This window comes from Mus caroli, unplaced genomic scaffold (genome assembly GCF_978045245.1).
Source record: "Mus caroli unplaced genomic scaffold, Mus_caroli_1 scaffold_15, whole genome shotgun sequence".
In the NCBI taxonomy this organism is placed as follows: Eukaryota; Metazoa; Chordata; class Mammalia; order Rodentia; family Muridae; genus Mus; species Mus caroli.
Genome location: NW_028227270.1, coordinates 27,621,608 through 27,640,930, shown reverse-complemented (window position 1 = coordinate 27,640,930; position 19,323 = coordinate 27,621,608). Strand labels below are relative to the sequence as shown.

At 44.1% G+C, this 19,323-nt stretch overlaps 1 protein-coding gene across 4 annotated transcripts in view; it reads left to right on the top strand.

Moving 5' to 3' along the window:
• Dmgdh (dimethylglycine dehydrogenase) overlaps positions 1-19,044 on the top strand; it is an 85,466-nt gene extending 66,422 nt beyond the window's left edge. The window contains exons 16-19 of one of the 4 annotated variants that reach the window (XR_002379435.3): positions 4,995-5,129; positions 12,737-13,024; positions 13,958-14,122; positions 18,808-19,044. Coding sequence is in view for 2 of the 4 variants with exons in the window: in XM_021179821.3 (XP_021035480.1) it covers positions 4,995-5,129; positions 12,737-12,982 (381 nt within the window). In the remaining 2 variants the exon portion in view is untranslated. Of the gene's footprint in view, positions 1-4,994; positions 5,130-12,736; positions 13,907-13,957; positions 14,123-18,807 lie in introns of those variants that run through there. The other 3 variants (XR_003834667.2, XM_021179821.3, XM_021179820.3) reach the window with 3 other exon arrangements.
• Positions 19,045-19,323: the final 279 nt, after the last annotated feature.

The following is a 19,323-nucleotide window of genomic DNA, read 5'->3' as shown; positions in this document are numbered from 1 at the left end:
GGAAGGGCAGCCCAGCCTCTGGGCTGAAAAGTTCAGGGTTGGAGACAGGATATGCCAAATAAGAAGTGAGGGTGCTGGGAGAACCTGGAGGCCAGGTCTGCTTTGATATGTAAAATATACACCTCGGTCCCTTGTCTGGGTCTGAAACCAACAACTATAGATGCTCTTTGTTTTAAATTTAAGAAACATCTGTGCTATTCAGACTTGGGCAGAATTCATATTTCACACAGGCATTGCTGCCTGTAGTGCTTTCCTGCATCCTGGTCACCATGTCGGCAGGTGTCTCCTGTCTGTCTGTACTCTGCCTAATATGTTAAGACATGAGTGGTTTCAGGACTAACTATGTTCTATGGGAAGAAGGAGTCCACATTCCTCCAGAAGCGGCCCTGAGGTCACAAGACCATGTTTGACAAAAGTGTCTGTCACACAACAGGGCTTCACAGATGAATCTGTCCATACCTGCTAGGAAATTCTTTTTGTTTGTTTGGGGTTTTTATTTTTTTGTGGAAGAGTATCTCACTGTGTAGCCCTGGCTGTTCTGGAACTCACGATGTAGACCAGGCTGGCCTCGAACTCACAGAGATCCACTTTCCTCTGCCTTCTGAGTGCTGGGATTAAAGGCTTGCGCCACTACACCTGGATCTGCTAGGAAATTCTTTAACAGCAGACCACCAAAAGCCTTCAAGATTGAAGCAATTTCTAGTCATGAAGTTGACTCAGGTTGGTTCCATGACAGGAGATAAGGAACAATTTCACCATGCCACCAGCATCCTGCAAGTCGCACACTGTAAGGTAGTATCCCCTCCTGTGTCTCGGTGTTTTTCACCCAATCAGAGGCTCTTTTACTTTATTTTCCACAGATGTTGTCTCTAGGAGGAGAAAGACTACGACTAACCCCATCATCTTTCATCTGTTGTAGACAGTTTTCTTTAAAAAAGAACAAAAGTTTTTGTCATTATAAAGGTCTTTTTTTTTTTTTACCCCCCTCTGTATTTGGAGACAGTTTAACTGTAGTGAACATTAGGCTACTATGACTTTAATTTTTTTTCAAAGATTTATTTATTATACCTAAGTACACTGTAGATGTCTTCAGATGCATCGAAGAGGATGTCAGATCTCATTATAGATGGTTGTGAGCCACCATGTGGTTGCTGGGATTTGAACTCAGGACCTCTAGGAGAGCAAGCGGTCAGTGCTCTTACCCGCTAAGCCATCTCCCCAGCCCGACTTTAATTTTATAACCTAGGTAGATGGGCCATAAAGTAATGGGAGATAATGAACATTTGAAAGCTTGAAATATTCTTTGTATCATTTATATGCCTAATATTCTTGTAAGAGGGAAATATATACATAAATATCTACAACACTCTTTTCTAAAAAGAAACATAGACTATAAATGCTTTTCCTTGCTATAATAAAATAGCCTGGCAAAGGTTTTAAGGGAGGATGGGTTCATTTAGGTTCATAGATTGAGGGAACAGAGTACCATAGAGGGCAAGGCATGCCAGGAGGAGTTGGGTCATGCAAGGGGAGGTTCTGGTACTAGGGTCTAGTTCCCTAATTGGTTCTTGATTTGTCAATAAGGAAAACTGGGAGTCAATTGCTGTGAGGAAGGTACAAGTGGGACTTCCAGGTCCCAAGAGGAGAAGGAGATGCAGGGAAGGAGATAAGGGGCTTTTTCTGCCATGCTTTGGAGGAAAAAGAGAGAGACAATCATGTAAGGCTTCAGGGAGAGCTAGGGCCTACGGCCTCTGCTGTGGGCAGGTGGCCAAAGATGTTTGGCCGGAGCTAATTGGAACAAGCCACTAAGTTTAGGGTGGAAGGAGAGATGGAGATAATAAATTGGTAAGGACACAAGTTTCAAGGCAGGAGATATTTGTGCCCAGCAATTGTGCCTAGCAGGCAAGTTAAGGTAACAAGGCTGAGTGTGTCTTTTTTTTTTTAATATTTTATTTATTTATTTATTTATTTATTTATTTATTTATTTATTATACGTAAGTACACTGTAGCTGTCTTCAGACACTCCAGAAGAGGGCGCCAGATCTCGTTACGGATGGTTGTGAGCCACCATGTGGTTGCTGGGATTAGAACTCTGGACCTTCGGAAGAGCAGTCGGGTGCTCTTATCCACTGAGCCACCTCACCAGCCCGAGTGTGTGTCTTTTATCCTTTATGGTTTCAAAAGGAAGCTATGTTAGGGCTGGTTGCAATCCATTCCCGAGCTAAGCCAGGTGGAACAAAGGGAGCCGGAAGGGACATAAAAGGCGGTTTTGTTTTGTTTTGTTTTTTGTTTGTTTGTTTGTTTGTTTTCCGAGACAGGGTTTCTCTGTGTAGCCCTGGCTGTCCTGGAACTCACTCTGTAGACCAGGCTGGCCTCAAGCTCAGAAATCTGCCTGCCTCTGCCTCCCAAGTGCTGGGATTAAAGGCGTGCCCAGCCTTGTTTTGTTTCTTAAAACTACATGCAACAGGGTCACATGGCACTGAGAGTACAGAAGCAGAGGAAGGGCCAGCAAGATGGCTCACTGGATAAAGGTGATTGCTACTGAACCTGAGTGCCTGAGTTTAATCCCTGAGAATTCACAGAGCAGAAGGAAAAAACTGACTCCCTGACCTCGTTCTCTGACTTCCACAGTACATGGTGGCACACAGCCACCTTCTCAGTCCTCCACAGCACATAGACAGGCTGACAAATATTAAAACAAAAATCTTTATAAAAGAAGTCAGGACAGAGGAGCTGCCAGTGCTTAGTCCTGGTCTCCTTTTGGTCCAGTCCGGGGCCAGAGCCTACAGAATGGAGCCGCCAACAGTTGAAATGGGCCTTCCTACCCCGGGGAGCCTAATCTAGATAATCCTGCACAGGCATATTCTGGGATCTGTCTAGGTGGTTCTAGATTCTGTCAAGTTGGAAATGCCCTGCACAGAAGATATTAAAGATGCTAATAGCATTGTGTGCAGGTATTATCACTGTTGTCATTGAGGACACTTCACTGACTTTGTGTTGTCTACGTTTTCCAGGTTCTACAGTAAGCATTGATCATATAGTATAGTATAGTAATATAATATATTATATGTGTATATATAATATTACATAATATATAATAACAAGATAATATATGATTACATTTATATTTATATAAATTTATAATATATACACTTATATATTACATTTATTAATTTATTTTGTGTGCACACACATATTTTTGGAGGTCAGAGGAAAACTTGAGGGAGTAAGTTTTCTCTTTCTATTGTGTGGGTTCTCACAAACTCAGGTCAGCAAGCTTGCTGGCAAGTGTCTTTACTCTCTGAGCCATCTCACCCGCTCCTAATCAGGAGACTTTTAAGCCTGTATAGTTAATTCTCTTATAGAACCTTTTTTAAAAAAATAAAAAATAAAAAAAACTATCTACAAATCCAAAGAACTCAAATTCTTTCTAAGATCTCCCCTCTCCCATTTCTCCTGTAGTAACTATCTCACGACCTGGTCTTTATTTATGTCTTCATGCTTTGGACTTAAAATTAAGCTGGTTTCACCATCTGGGCCATGCTGTGAAGGGAGAGAGAATTGGACTTGGGTCTTGTAGTATTTAAACCTTGCTAATGGAAGCCTTCTTCAGCATCCTGCACAGGCTGCAGCTTACATTTGCAGTCCTCATGAGAACCACACAGCGTTGTGGCTGCATCCAGGAAGCCGCCTTACACAGGAGTGATGGGGGAGCAGCAAGTGGAAGGGGTGTGAGGACATCTTCTGCTGACCCCCAGAGACCAGGGGCTTATTACACACAATTGTAATTACACACTATATACATCTTAAGTTCTGGCTGTGGAGGATATCTTTGAAATGGTCCGTTGTTCTCTTTTCAGTTGTTCAGTTTCCGAAGAAACTGTAGTCCGAGGTTGCTCCTTTGGGTCGGGGGTTTGTTATTGTTGTTGGTTTGATTTGACTTTTGTTTCCGATTCTGGTTAATCTGTGATAACAGAGTTTGAGGCTTTTGTTTTTATTGCATCTGTACCATCTTTCAGCAGAGCTATGCTGTGTGTATTGAATCCCCTCTTCATCCCATAAGACATGCTTATGTAGGCTGTTTATCTTCTCACCTGTGGCGTACGCCTATCTCCTGGGCAGTGTCCTTGCTCTTAGCCTCTGTGTTGTGAGTTTGCCTCACATTATCTCAGGTCCCCCGGCATTCTGGCTGGGAAGAGTTATCTTCTTCCTTTTATTATCTATTGTCCCCAGTGATCAGTTATTGCTCGTCTGTGTCACCTGCTCAGCTGTGGGGAATGTGACTAGCGAATGAAGGGAAAATCTTCAGATTGGAACAGGAGTGTCATCTGTCATGTGTCTTGGAAGAAGGAAGAAGCGGGTAAAGAACAAGGTCTTTGTTACAAACGCCCGCATCTGACTCGCTTCCTGAGCCCACAGCCTGGCATGACGCCTCACTTGGAGTCGAGCTCAATGTCCCACTCAGATGTCTCCTGAATGAACTAATGAGGGTAGCTCTATAGGTTAATACATCCCAGGGAATGTTACTCTGAAGGAGAGGGAAAATATAGCATGGGGGCAGGAATGGGCGTTCTTTTGGCATTGCGTGTTTAAAAAAAAAAGTCTATTTCTGATAAAATGCTTCCAATGGGTAGAAATTGAGACTCACTTTGTTCTGATAGCTGAATCTCCTGTCCAGACTCATTAGATATGGGGCCTGTTTTGTAACCCACCATCATGGTACCATGCCTCATGCTTTCCTGCTAAGGAGGAGGTTCTGGTAAAATTGTCAGCCCAAGTTATTACATTAAGTCTAACGTATTCCCAAGGAATAGATGGCTGGTACTGTCATTCGGGCACAAAAAAATATTTGTCTAGATGCTTGATCCAATCTGTATTTTTATTTAATGTGTAATTGGTGAGAAAATAGCAACGACGTATTTAAATGCTTGCCTCTCTAACCTTGTCATGGAGTCTGAGCTCCCATTCATCATCATTATCATGGATTCCTGCAGCCCGCCGACTTCATAGGGAAGCAAGCCCTGAAGCAGATTAAAGCCGAGGGGCTAAAGCGGAGACTGGTCTGCCTCACCTTGGCAACGGACGATGTGGATCCGGAGGGAAATGAAAGCATTTGGTACAAGGGCAAGGTGAGTACCAGGGCCACCACATCACCACAACAGACCTCCTCCATGCATTGCCAGGTGCTTTTTGTTTTGTTTTGTTTTGTTTTGTTTTGTTTGTTTTCTAATTTACTCACTTATTGAAAGGATGTCACACTTGATTTCTAAGCTGACATTAAAGAAATGCAAAGTAATTAACTGACGAGAAACCGAAATGCTGCACTTTTTTTTTCTTTTTGCAAGAAGAAAAATCTATGTGCATTAAAGATATATGTATAGCCAACAGTTTTTAAAAAATATTGGGAAGCAATATATTTTTATATCTGTGAATGTAAAAGATGGCTTTTATAAGGATTTGGTGATCTGATTTAATCTCTCAAGAATCTCTTTAAAAGATATGATTGGCATAACAACCACAAATCCAAGTGAAAACATATTGACAGAGGCTGTGGCTTAGAGGGTGATTTAACTTTGCATTGGTTTTTTGTTTTTTGTTGTTTTCTTTTTTTTTTTTTGTCTTTTGTTTCTTTTAACTATGATCAGAATACTTTATTTTATTTTTTATTAGATATTTTATTCATTTACATTTCAAATACTATCCCCTTTCCTAGTTTCCTCTCTGGAAGTTCCCTATTCCTTCCCCCTGCCCTGCTCCCCAACCCACCCACTCCTGCTTCCTTGCCCTGGCATTCCCCTGTACTGGGGTATATAATCTTCCCAAGACCAAGGGCCTCTCCTCCCATTGATGGCCAACTAGGCCATCCTCTGCTACATATGCAGCTAGAGACATGCTCCACTATGTTCCTAGCAGCCTTATTTATAATAGCCAGAAGCTGGAAAGAACCCAGATGTCCCTCAACAGAGGAGTGGATGGATACAGAAAATGTGGTACATTTACACAATGGAGTACTACTCAGCAATTAAAAACAATAAATTTATGAAATTCTTAGGCAAATGGATGGATCTGGAGGATATCATCCTGAGTAAGGTAACACAATCACAAAAGAACACATATGTACTCACTGATAAGAGGAGAAACTTAGAATACCTAAGATACAATTTGCAAAACACATGAAACTTAAGAAGAAGGAAGACCAAAGTGTGGATACTTTGTTCCTTCTTAGAATGGGGAACAAAATACCCATGGAAGGAGTTACAGAGACAAAGTTCAGAGCTGAGAGGGAAGGAAGGACCATCCAGAGTCTGCCCCACCCAGGGATCCATCCCATAAACAACCACCAAACCCAGACACCATTGTGTATGCCAACAAGATTTTGCTGACAGGACCCTGATATAGTTATCTCTCATGAGGCCCTGCCAGTGCCTGGCAAATGCAGAAGTGGATGCTCACAGTCATATATTGGATAGAACACAGGGCCCCCAATGAAGGAGCCAGAGAAAAGTACCCAAGGAGCTGAAGGGGTCTGGAACTGTATAGAAGGAACAACAATATGAACTAACTAACTAACTTGGCATTGTTAATGATGTCATTCTGGAAGTTCAGTATAACCAGGGTTAGTGGGATAGCCCATCCACAGGACCCCATTCCCTTCAACTTTCCTTTGCAAGGTTCAGTGTGGCTCAGCATTCAGATGTGATCTGGCTGCTGTGGGATGCTCAGTGAGGTGATGGAGGGAGCCCTGGCCCTTCATGGCTCTTCCTGTGTGGAGCAGGACCAGCTTCATTAATGCACAGGACTCTGAGATCCTGGACACATGGTTTTTCTCATCCATTACAGGGTCTCTAATGTTTGCTTTCATTTCCTCCATCTCTTCAGTGGTAGTGGCTGGAGAAGGGGAACCTGTGGCATCTGGTCAGAACCTCACTGAACTAAGGCACAAGCCTTTTGACATAGAGCTGATGCGGGTGACTTGCCCTACACACAAGAGTTTTTTTTTTTTTTCACATTTGCCCATTTAGTTTTACAGCATCCCTATTAGATGTATGTGACCATTTCTGTTGTAAATATGAGACTTTGGGGCTCAGAGAGATTGGGTAAATTCTTTGAGTTGCTAGTGATTGGTGATGAAGCCGAATTCAACCTACCTGAATTTGGGTTTGACCCTTGCCCTTTCCTGTAAAGAATGCTGACTAATCTAGTTTGTCCTCTTTCTGTCCTTGCTGGTGTACCCCTGAACTCACTCTATGCCACAGATCCCCATCTGGGCATGTTATCACACACAGTTAAGTGAAGCTAACAGGCTTTACCCAGACCTCCAGCTGCCCCCTGCCATACCAGGCTGCCCTCCACTTCCCTTCTTAGTCAGGGCTGGGCTCGCTCCTCATGGCTTTCCCCGCCTCCCTTCTTTTCTACCTCTGGCTCAGGCATGATTTCTTTGCCTTTCTAAAGGAGATTTATTTATATTATTGTATGTGCATGAATGTTTTGCCTGCCTGTATGTATATGTGTCATATGTATGCCTGATGGCTGCAGAAGTCAGAAAAGGGCTTTGGATCCCCTGGAAATGGAGTTACAGAGAGTTGTGGACCACCAAATGGGTGCTGAGAATCAAACCCAGGACCTCTGCAAGAGCAACAAGTGCTCTTAGCCACTGAGCCATCTCTCCATCTCTCGACTTAATTTCTCCTCCTCCTCTTCCTCCTCCTCCTCTGCCTCCTCCTTCTCCTCCTCCTCCTCCTCCTTCGTCTTCTTCTAATTGGATATTTTATTTACTTACATTTCTTTTCTTTTCCTTTTCTTTTTTGGTTTTTCTGAGACAGGGTTTCTCTGTATCACCCTGGCTATCCTGTAAATCACACTGTAGACCAAGCTGGCCTCGAACTCAAAAATCCTCCTGCCTCTGCCTCCCAAGTGCTGGGATTAAAGGCGTGCGCCACCACCACCCAGCTTACTTACATTTCAAATGTTCTCCCCTTTCCAGGTCTCCCCTTCAGAAATCCCCATCCCATCTCCCCTCCCCCTGCCTCTATGAGGGTGCTCCCTCACCCACCCACTCCCATCCTCCCATCCTGGCATTCCCCTACACTGGGGCACTGAACACCCTCAGTCCCAAGGGCCTCTTCTCCCACTGATGTCCAACAAGGCCATCCTCTGCCACATATGTGGCCAGTGCCATGTGTATTCTTTGGTTGTTGGTCCAGTCACTGGGAGCTCTAGGGGTCTTGCCTGTTGACTCTGTTGCTCCCTCCATGGGGCTGCAAAACCCCTCAGCTCCTTCAGTCCCTTATCTAACTCCTCAATAGGGGACCCCCCCCCCCCAAACTCAGTTCAATAGTTGGCTGCGAGCTTCTACTCATATTTGTCAGGCTCTGGCAGAGCCTCTCAGGAGACAGCCATATCAGGCTCCCGTCAGCAAGCACATCTTGGCATCCACAATAGTGTCTGGGTTTTGTGACTGTGTATGGGATGGATCCCCAGGTGGGGCAGTCTCTGGATGGCCTTTCCTTCCGTCTCTGATCCACACTTTGTCTCTATATTTCCTCTTGTGAGTATTTTGTTTACCCTTCTAAAAAGCACTGAAGCATTCACATTTTGGTCTTCCTTCTTCTTAGGCTTCATAATACAGATTCTTAGCTAGGAATTCTGGTAATCCCAGGATTCAATAAACCAAAGAAGGAGGCTTATCATGTTAAAGCCAGGCTGAGATATGCAGTGAATTTGAGGCCAGCCTTGGTTATGTAGCTGAGTTTACATCTTTTTCTCCCCCTGTGATTTAGAGACAGGGTCTCCTGTTAAACAGGCTGGTCTTGAACCCGTCCTGTAGCTGAGGATGGCCTTGAACTTCTGATCCTCCTTCCTTCCAAGTGCTGGCTAGTATTTCAGGAGCATGCCGCCACAACCCAGCTCTGTGCTGTGCTAGGCATGGAGCGCAGGGTTTTGTGCATGCTAGGCAGGTGCTCTCCTAATCGAGTCACATCCCCAACCCAGTTTGTCTTTCATCTTTCTTACCACATGCCAGATGCTAATAGAGTTCTAACCCAATTACAGGATCCTCCCTCTTGAATTTCCTCACATGACCCTGTCTCTTCTGGATGCTCAGTAGGACCATCATTTTTATCATGCTAAAGGTCCTCTTTCTTTCTTCTTCTTTAATCATCATTTAGATTGTCCTTTAAAAATGTTTTTAAAAGTTTGAATTGCCATACTAATTATGCATATTTTTGAGGGACAATGTGACATTTTAATGGTGGTGGTGGTGTGTGTGTGTGTGAGAGAGGGGGGGGGGGAGAGGGAGAGGGGGAGGGAGGGGGTAGGGGAGGGGAGAGGAGGGGAAGGTGAGGGAAGGGGAGGGGGAAAGGGAGAGGGAGAGGGGAGGGGGAGGAGGAGAGGGGAGGGGGAGGGGGAGGGGGAGGGGGAGAGGGAGAGGGAGAGAGACTATGTGGACCTGGCTATGTTGCCTCTACTCCTGAGTGCTGGGATTAAAGGCCTGTGGTACTATGAAGGCAGAACATTTAGAGCTTTCTCTACCAATTGCCACAGTCATACAACCGAACATGAAAAGCTATCCCTCTTGGTCACATAATATACTCTTTATATTTTTGAAAATGATGTATATTTTTTGCTTTTTTGTTTCACAACTTTGGTTTAATTTTCTGTGCTTTTCATATTTGATACTCTATTCCTGCAAACATTCCTTTTAAAAAACAAAAAGAATTATTTATTTTATTTTATGTATATGAGTACACTGTAGCTGACTTTAGACACACCAGAAGAGGGCATCAGATCCCATTACAGATGTTCAGATCCTATTACAGATGTTTGTGAGCCACCATGTGGTGCTGGGAATTGAACTCAGGACCTTCGGAAGAGCAGTCAGTGCCCTTAACCACTGAGCCATCTCTCCAAGCCCCTGCAAACATTCCTAATGTTGGAGATAGAGAATAAGTTTACCTGCTTGTTCAACACATGTTTTTGTAGTTAACTCTGTGCCAGCAATGTTGTTGGCATAACTACAAAGTAAACAGAAGAGAACCATTGTCTTTGTGGAGTTTATACACTAGGAGAGACGGGGTGGACCACAAGGAAAGTCTATTAAGTAGATGCACATCAAATGGTGATGGGGAGCCTTTGGAAATGTCCAAGCGGGTGCTGGGCAGTGCCTGTGGCTTAAATATGCCTTAAGTTTTTAAAAATCAAGATTAAACCAGCAAGTCTGAAAGACTAAAGCAGCAAAGGAAGTTTTTAGGAAGAGGTTTATGGGACAGTGTAGAGAGTTTAGGAGGTAGTGGTATCGGTCACTGTAATTATCGCTCTCTTCCTGGTCTTCCTCCTCCATTTACAAATTGCAATACAGAGGCACAGCAAAAGAAGCACAGGTAACATGCAATTTTAAAGGGTGTCACTCCTTTGAAAAGTCATTTCCCAAAGAGACAAATGAGAAAAGGCTAAAATAAATGAGAATTATGTATGTCAGACTTTGAAACTATCCCTGCCTGATAACCCCTGAATCAGAAAGTAGACATGAAAGTTAATAGCAGCACTGAGACAAAGACCATTTAAAAAATTAGCACTCCAAAGGAGCAGTCTTGTTAGGTGACTAACTCAGAAATGACTGTGAGGAAGTTGCTGTGGGAATGTTAGCAGAGACAGGATGGTTGAAGCATCTCTGGAGTGACTGAGGGCTTGTGACCAGTGAGTCAGGAGACTTTGCCCGAGTCACCCAGAGCTCTTCTTGTTTCTTAGGTCTCTGAGGCAAGCCAGTTTAACTCTCCCACCTCACACAGAAATCACCGGTTTACAGGCTTTGAATGAAAGCAAAGTCGCCAAGACAGCCTTTAAATGCCATCCTCTTGGACCCAAATCCTTGTCTTAGGTCACTAGACTCTGACAAAATGGAAAAAGCAGCTTCCAAGTGTGTGCTGTATTTGACTGTCAACCATATGCCAGGTGAAAACAGTCAAGTCCTTTCGACAACCAGCTCTCATCAGAAGTTAGAATCCCACGGAGAGCTCCCTCTCTGGGGTGTCAAAGAGATAAAGAACTCAGACCCTGGAGATCAGGGTTAAGTTGATAACCCTGTGTTAACATCTAAAGACTACAAGTGATGTGACAGCTCAGCTATGTCTGAGTGAGCAGGCAGCCTCATGCCAGGAGAGCTGACACCAGCCATGTGTTGTCCACAGTGCTGGACGGTGCGGCCAGAAGGAACAGCAGAATGTATGTGTGTGTGTGCACGTGTGCGTGTGTGCGCGCACATCTGCATTTCTTTATATATCATATTTTGCTTTTACTGTCTTCTATTCTTTTTGCAGTGGTTTGACTTAACAATTTGGTTTGAATTCTGATTTCTTTCAAAACGAGATTTTAATTTTAAGTGGATGCCTGTATGCATGTGTACCATGTGTGTGCAGTGCCTAAGGACCTGAAGAGGGCAGCTGTTCTAGGAGCTAGAGTTACAGGAAGTTGTGAGTCACAGGACATGGGTGCCAGAACCCAAAAGCAAATGTTCTTAAACTTCTGAGTCGGGTCTCTAGCCTAACATCCTGCTTTTATTTCAATGCCATCCTTTCCCTTAGATCTGACTTGCAATAACTCTCTTATCTTCTAATCAGACGTTATTACATAGGTTTTGGGGGTTTTGACCCATAAGGCCCCTGTTTCCATCTCCTGGCTTTTGATTGCTTGTTTGATATTGTTCCCACCCCAGTTACCTTGAGGCCTCCACTGGTTTTGATGGTTCATTTCTTTGCTCACTGAGATGGGGTACAATTTCACCAACACACTTTTATTGATTTCTCTCTTATGTATTGGTCTGGAAGCGTTCACCCACCATTTTAGCCAACCTAATCCTACCTCTTTTGAAATTCTCAAGTAAATCTTTCATGTTATCTGCCATGGATGTTTGGTTTTATTTTCTTGTAGCTCTGTTCACTCCCCCATCTAAGCTGGAAGCTCTTAAAGGTAGGTACCAGGGCTCCTACTGATTTCTCCAGAGTCTAAGAAGCAGGGTAGAGCTAACTATTAATGCTACACCCAACCTAGGTGCCTTATAATTTGCAAGGTTGAAAATGCTCTCCCTCAGACACTAATACTTAAAGCAATAATAATGCTGGTGAAAACATGAGAAGCAGAGACACCCTCAGACATCATTGGTGGGAAGTCTAACTGGTCCAGCTACTATGTATCAGTGAGGAGGTTCCTTAAAAACTAAAATCTGAACGTATAGCCACATCACTCCTGAGAACATACAAAGGAGTCTGAGTCAGCACACCACAGAGGTATCACCCCACAATCAGTAGTATTCACAATAGCAAACACAGGGGACCAGCTGAGGTGTCCATCAAACATAGAGCAAACATCCAATAGAGTTTTACTTAGCCATAACGAAGAATGTGTGGAACCGGAGATCACTATGTTAGGTGACAGAAACCAGCCTCAGAAAGACAACGTTACACGTTTGCGTTCATCTGTGGAATATAGACTTTAAAACATCTGTAGCTAAGACATAAAAGTAGAAAGGAGACAATTTGAGAAGAAAGGGACCAGCAGGAAGAGGGCGAAAGGAAATGTGCTTGTGGAACTATTCCAGGGTGAGACCCACAATTCTGTACACTGAAATCTAATAGATCCCTCCCCGCCATGAACCAACTTTATAGCTCAGGAAACTTCTGGAGACGAGAGGCACATAAGCGACCATCATGCTGATATGCTGAAGATAGCTGTTCTTTTTCAGGTGGTTGGCAACACAACATCTGGAAGCTACAGTTACAGCATCCAGAAGAGCCTGGCTTTTGCTTATGTCCCAGTCCAGCTCAGTGAAGTGGGACAGCAAGTGGAGGTTGAACTACTGGGTAAAAATTACCCAGCCACCATTATACAAGAACCCCTGGTACTCACGGAGCCTGCCCGAGCCCGGCTTCAGAAACATGGTAAAAAGACAAATCTGGAGAAAGGCCCATCCCGGATGACCAAGTTGTAGCTGACAGAACTGCTCTTGGGTCCTGCTCCTGCCAGGATAAAGGTAGCCAAGACTTCACTTCAAAAATCATCAAAATCCAGATCAGTATCTTGGTAAAACCTTTCCATTGTTTCCCAAACAGAATGGTTTGATGAATTAATGATTTGCATTGTCCATTCAAATGAATTTAAGACAAACACTTTTCATTACTTTTATTGCTTTTTATTACTGGCGTTTATGAAACCCAGTCAGAGAAACATTAGGTGTTTGCCAATATGAAATCCTGATTCTAGTGGGATTAAAGGACTCTGTGATGTTAGGAAGATGGTATATGGCTGATAGCTGAGAACAAATGAATAAATTATGTTTCACAGAAACAGATGCAATGACAGGGACAGACTTGCTTTATTGAGAGATTTCACCTTGAGTGGAAAAGTGATAGATTTAATGTTTCATAATATGTCCATGATGGAAATAGCACTTCTTATCACTGTGTTACATCCATCCTCATGCCGTGCTCTCAAATGTTTCCCAGTTTCTTTGTGGCTCCTGCAGAAAGCGGCTCTAAAGACATTGTGCTGCCTTTCCTAAGCTGCTTCCTACACAGGGGTTGCAGAGAGAAGAACCTTCCGGAGGAAGCTGGACTTGTAAACAGCCAGAAACCAAGTCGAAGACTAAATAGATTATGCCAGCACAAACACAGTGTGAATACTGAGTGGCTCTCCTTGAGCAAGAATTAATGCAAGCTGACATCACATGCTGCCCTTCTGAGGAGCTTTCACAAAGCATTTGACAACACAGGTCAAACAAAGGCTTAAGAGCTGACAGGAGTACCCTCAGCACTGTGCATGGGGAGGGAAAAGAAAAAGTTGGGAAATAACCCTTTGATAGACTTCTTAAAATCATTAGAGTTTAGTTGACTGAATAAATCAAAAGGGTCTTAAAGGTAGTTTATCATTTATGATTAATTTGCACATCTTTGCATTTGCTTCACAGTTTCGAGCTTTTTCTGGGTATTAAAGAAATCTGGACTTGAAGCTTTGTAAGACTCTAAAATGAGTTCTTACCCTGTAAGTTTGGAAATGACAGCAACTTTACATTTTAAATGTTCCATCGGAGTAACCATATATTAAGATCATCTCTCACCATTTGTTCCTTTTGGTATGTCCTCTTACATAAAGAAGAAATCCTTGGTTACAAGTGCTTTCTGATGATCAGGAATAGTATCAGGCTTGAGCCCAGTTCCCAGTTTAGGCTGATAGAAGCCCCTGTGTGGGAGCTGGAAGGCTGGCTTCCTTTCCTATCTGTTACTGATGGCCTCTGGAGAGTTAGTCTCTATTTCTGCCAAGTGGACTCACATTCATCTCATTCTGAGGAAGAAGCAATATTGAAAGCACCATCTTGAGAGCTAGGCACAGTGGCTCATGCCTGTTGTCCTAGCCCTCAGAAGGCAAAGGCAGGAGGACTATCTCAAGTTCTAGGCCAGTCAGGGCTACAGGATAAGACTTTGTTGTTGTTGTTGTTGTTGTTTTAAATCCCTCACAGACCATATGAAGCTATGAAGCTCAAGAAGGAAGGTCAAATTGTGGATGCCCTCTTCCTTCTTAGAAGGGGGAACAAAATACTCATTGGTGGTAGAGGGTGGGAGGAGCTTGGGAAGAAGAGAGAAGGGGCAGGGGAAAAAAGGAGGCCAGGATCAGGTATGAGAGAAGATGGGCAATGTGTACAGAAATTTGAACAGAGGTGTGTAGCAATGGGGCTGGGGAACTGGGGGTAGCCACCAGAAAATCCCAAATGCTAGGAAAACAAGAGGTTCTCAGAACCCAGCAAAGAAAGATAAGATTAGCTGAAATGTCCAACAAAGGGGAAGGAGACCCTGTAGAGACCATATCCAGAGGTTAGGCAAGGCTGCTGGCTGGGGGATGGGGCCATCCACTTATCTCCAAATTCTTAACCCAGAAGGACTCCTATCTAAAGGAAATATGGGGACAAAGTGTGGAGCAGAGACTGAAGGAAAGGCAACCCAGAGACTGCCCCACCTGGAGATCCATCCCATACACAGACACCAAACCCAGACACTATTGTGGATGCCAAGAAGTACTTGCTGACAGGAGCTTGTCATAGCTGTCTTCTGAGAGGCTCTGCCAGAGACTGACAAATACAGAGGCAGATGTTTGCAGTCAACCATTGGACTTAGCATGGGGTCCCCAACAGAGGAGTTAGAGAAGGAACTAAAGGAGCTGAAGGGGTTTGCAGCCCCATAGGAAGAACAATATCAACCAACCAGACCCCCCATAGCTCCCAGGGACTAAATCACTAACCAAAGAGTACACATGAAGGAACCCGTAGTTCCAGCTGCATGTGTAGCAGAGGATGGCATTGTCTGGCATTAATAGGAGGAGAAGCCCTTGGTGGAGGCTCAATTCCCCAGTGTAGGGGAATGCCAGGGCGGTGAGGTGGGAAGGGGAGCATCCTCATAGAAGTAGGGAGAGGGGAGATGGGAGGGGGGGCTCTAGAGGGGAAACTGGAAAGCGGGATAACATTTGAAATGTAAATACATAAAATATCCAATAAAAAAATCCCCAAACCAAACAACAATAGAAACCAAACCAAACACAAAACCAGTCAAACAAAACCTGTCCAACAGTCTAATGCATAGAACATTAGACTTTAAAAGACATCCTCTTTACAGTATCATTGTGGGATCCACTTAGATCCAACACAACTCAAACACCAGGTCAATGCAGATAACAAAAAAATATTGTAATTAAGCCACAACTGATGGATCAAGGCCACAGAACAGACTCGAAAGCTGAACTGTGACCCCACGCCAGTATATTGTATAATAAGTCTGAAAACCACAAACATCTGTGCCAAGTTATAGTCACATTTTCCCACCAATCGATTTAGGAATAAGGGCTTCCCTTATGTGGTTGATCTATGACCACATAAGGAAACAGATACAGAATGTAGGTTTTACAGACCAACCAATCAAATCTATTTGTTGTTTTGTAGTTAGCAATAGCCATTATGTTTTGGAACAGAAGATGAATAACAAAGACTGTCCAGCTATTGGGGAATCCCCAGCTCCTCTAGGGCCTGGGACCTTGAACTTTGTTTCTTTCTATGATTAAATAGAGTCTGGAAAACAAAATGGCAGAATTTAGGACAAGATTCTTTTGCTTGTCCCCAACAGTATAAGCCCACATCTTGACTTCCCTAGGGACTTTCCTGGGCTCCCTTTTTGTTCCTGTTGTGCTATTAGAAGTTAGGTCACTCCTGTGCTTCTGTCCCCACCAGGCATCGTTCTGACCATGCTCTAAGCAGTCCATTGCTAATCAATTATGTATAGCCCAGCTTAGCCTTAGAAAGGGGAGTCAAGCAGATTTCTCCCCATGGGAACGTGAGCTGCGGCTTACAGAGAATAAGCTGGTTAACATGCAGAGCTGAAGCTGAAAAGATAACCCAGAAAAGGAAACCATGAAGCCTATGGAAGATGAGCTCCTGAGACAGGAGCCCTGGGAAGACAGAGGGAAGGAATACCAACTTACCAAGCACTCAGCTCCTGATGGCATGCCAGCCAGCTCTTGGATGAGTACCATGACCCAAGAGAGCTCTCATGAAGTCAGGCCTGGTAGCTCAGGCCCATAATCCCAATTACCTGGAAGCCTGAGGCAAGAGACTTCCAAGTTCAAGGCCAGCTTGGACACCTTCGTGAGAGCTTATCTCAGAATCAAAATTAAAATAAGTCAGGGCTACAGCACAGTGGTCGAGTACTTTCTAACCACCTATGAGAAGGTTTGATGGTCAGGACTAGGAGTAGGGATGAAAGGTGGAAGGGTGAGCCCAAGTGTTACCACTTCCATCTGCTGTGATAATCCAGAGAACTGGGCCTAGGATTGATGTGAGCTCTGAATAGCAAACAACCAACATTGTTGAAAATACCAGAGTGGGCTGGCAAGATGGAGATCCTTGCAGCCAAGCCCCCTGACAACCTGAGTTCATTCCCTGGGGCCTACACAGCATAAGTAAGGAGAGTGCCAACTCTATACACTCGCCATGGTACAACATAGCTCATCCCCACCCCCACCCCCAACACATAAACGAACAAATAAATAAATGCAATAAACATTTGAAAGTACTAGAGGATGCATATAATTGTCCAGGAGACTCATTCTAAAGAACTTAGCATGGCTGCACCTGGGGCTGAGGCAGGAGGATGGGGAGTTCAAGGTCACCCTGGGCTACCAGAGACCCAGGCCCAGGGAAGATATTTACGGATGTTACTATGTCCTGGATGGTCACAATCGAAGGAATCCCCATCTTTCTCCTGTTTTGCTGCTAAGGGAAAATGATAGAAGAAAAACGATTTTAAACTTTCTGAAGTATTTTGTGGAGGATGTTGAATAGACAGACTACATCCTGGGCTCTTTGTCAATGCTCCTTTGTGCGTATTTAAACTGAACCACAGGAAAGCTGAGAAGGGTAAGCGAAGTGCAGCTGTGAACACAAAGGCGTTTCTCAACCCCAGTTCTAAGAAAGCATAGTGAGTTATTCTGTCCTTTTGAGGAGTTGGTACATGGAATGGTGCCTTCCCCAAACACCTATTGTAACTATAGAAGTTCATTGAGTTGTATCGACATTGGGGCTGGTTAATTTTGGTGTGTGGTGTTTTTTTATTTGCAAGTTTAAAAAAAAATAGTTTATGAAGTTTAGGAAACTAGGGAAGCTAGAGAGCTGTCCTAGTGCTTTAGAGCACAGTGTTGCTCTTGTAGAGGACCCAGGTACAATTCCCAGCACCCACATGGCAGCTCACAAGCATCCATTGTAAACTCTAGTTCCTGGAGGATCTAATGCCCTCTCTGATGCCTACGTGGTTCACATATGTACATGCAGGCAAAATACTCATAACATATACAATAAGCCAAATAAATCTTTTAAAATGTCATGTATAAATTACTATTCCAGTTTTATTTCTTTGCCTTTAATGAGTCATGAAAATAGTTCATGGTTTACAGAAAGTTCCATGAGGAGTGGTAAGGGATCGGCACACTAATCAGTATTTTCAGCAGGGAGAGACACTGGAAGAGTTTTGAAGGCCATGAGGCAAGGAGCTAGTGCATTGTGTGGAGGCTTCTGGTCAGAGAGCCTCTAGACCTGCCTCCAAGGCCTGCCATCAGTGGGCAGAGAGCCTCTAGACCTGCCTCCAAGGCCTGCCATCAGTGAAGCACAGCTCACATTTTCATCCGCTGAAACCACGCCCATGTTTCAAATGTGTAATTGACAGCTTAGTGAGTGATGTTGGTCAGTACAGCCCTGGAAAAGCAGATAAGCGCTCCCCTCCCTGCTCCACCCATTACAGAGACTGGGGAGCATTAGAGATGGGCCCCACTCTCCAGGTGGGCTTCAGGTTCCACCTCTTGTTTTCTTGTTAACACTAGAAAAGGAACTCCTCTTTAGGATCTAAATTACAGTATAAAAAGGTGGTGCCTCCTTGAGACCCGTCAAAGCAAAGCTACTTCCTCTGGTCAGAAGAATAAAATCTAAGCTCTACCTCTGACCCCAGGGGGAGACTTCATAGTGAGACACCTAAAACATGGCACGCTGTTCTCTCAGGTTAAGGATTACAGCTGGGCCTGTGTGTCACCCGAGCAGGGAAGCTAGCTCCCCTCAAGACCTGCTAGGGAAGGGGGAGGACTAACTGTCCCCTTAATGTGATGATAGGATGATAGTACTCATCATTCCAGAAGCCTTTCCATCAAGGATGCTTGGGGTGCTCCCATGAAGCACTTCGGCAGAGCTGGTTGGCTTTTCCAAGTTCTAACTTTGCCTTTTCCTCCCTTCAGATCCTGGCGAAAAGTCTAGACATGTGTTCCCCGGACCTCTGTGCTTTCTCTTTCTCTGAAGGCGTCTCCCTTCCACGGTGCGGGTGCTTTCTGACCGCGGCTGCCTACAGCGGGCTGCAAACAGCGGGGCTTTTTCTTTTCCTGTTCTCCATCCTCTTCCTGGCATTTACCAAGATTTACAGCTTGCCCACTCTGTTGACTTTCTCTCAGACGCTAATAAAATCGTTCTTAAGCTTCTTTCTTTCTGAGTCTCTTTTTTTTTTTTTAACTTTCTTTCTTAGGAAGAATAAGAGGTTTCCCTGGTAACACTGCTTTCCAGGGCTGTCCAGGTTATAGAAACCTCAGGCAAGCATTTAGGAAAAGAACAGAGAACTCTTCAGTTAAAAATAATGGCGTCATGAATGTCAAAGGGAGAAAACATTTTGAGAATGAAGGAATTCAAAAAAGGGCCAGAACATTAGGACCTGTCAAGTAAGACTAAAAGCTGGAAAGCACTCCTTGAGATCAGCAGATGGT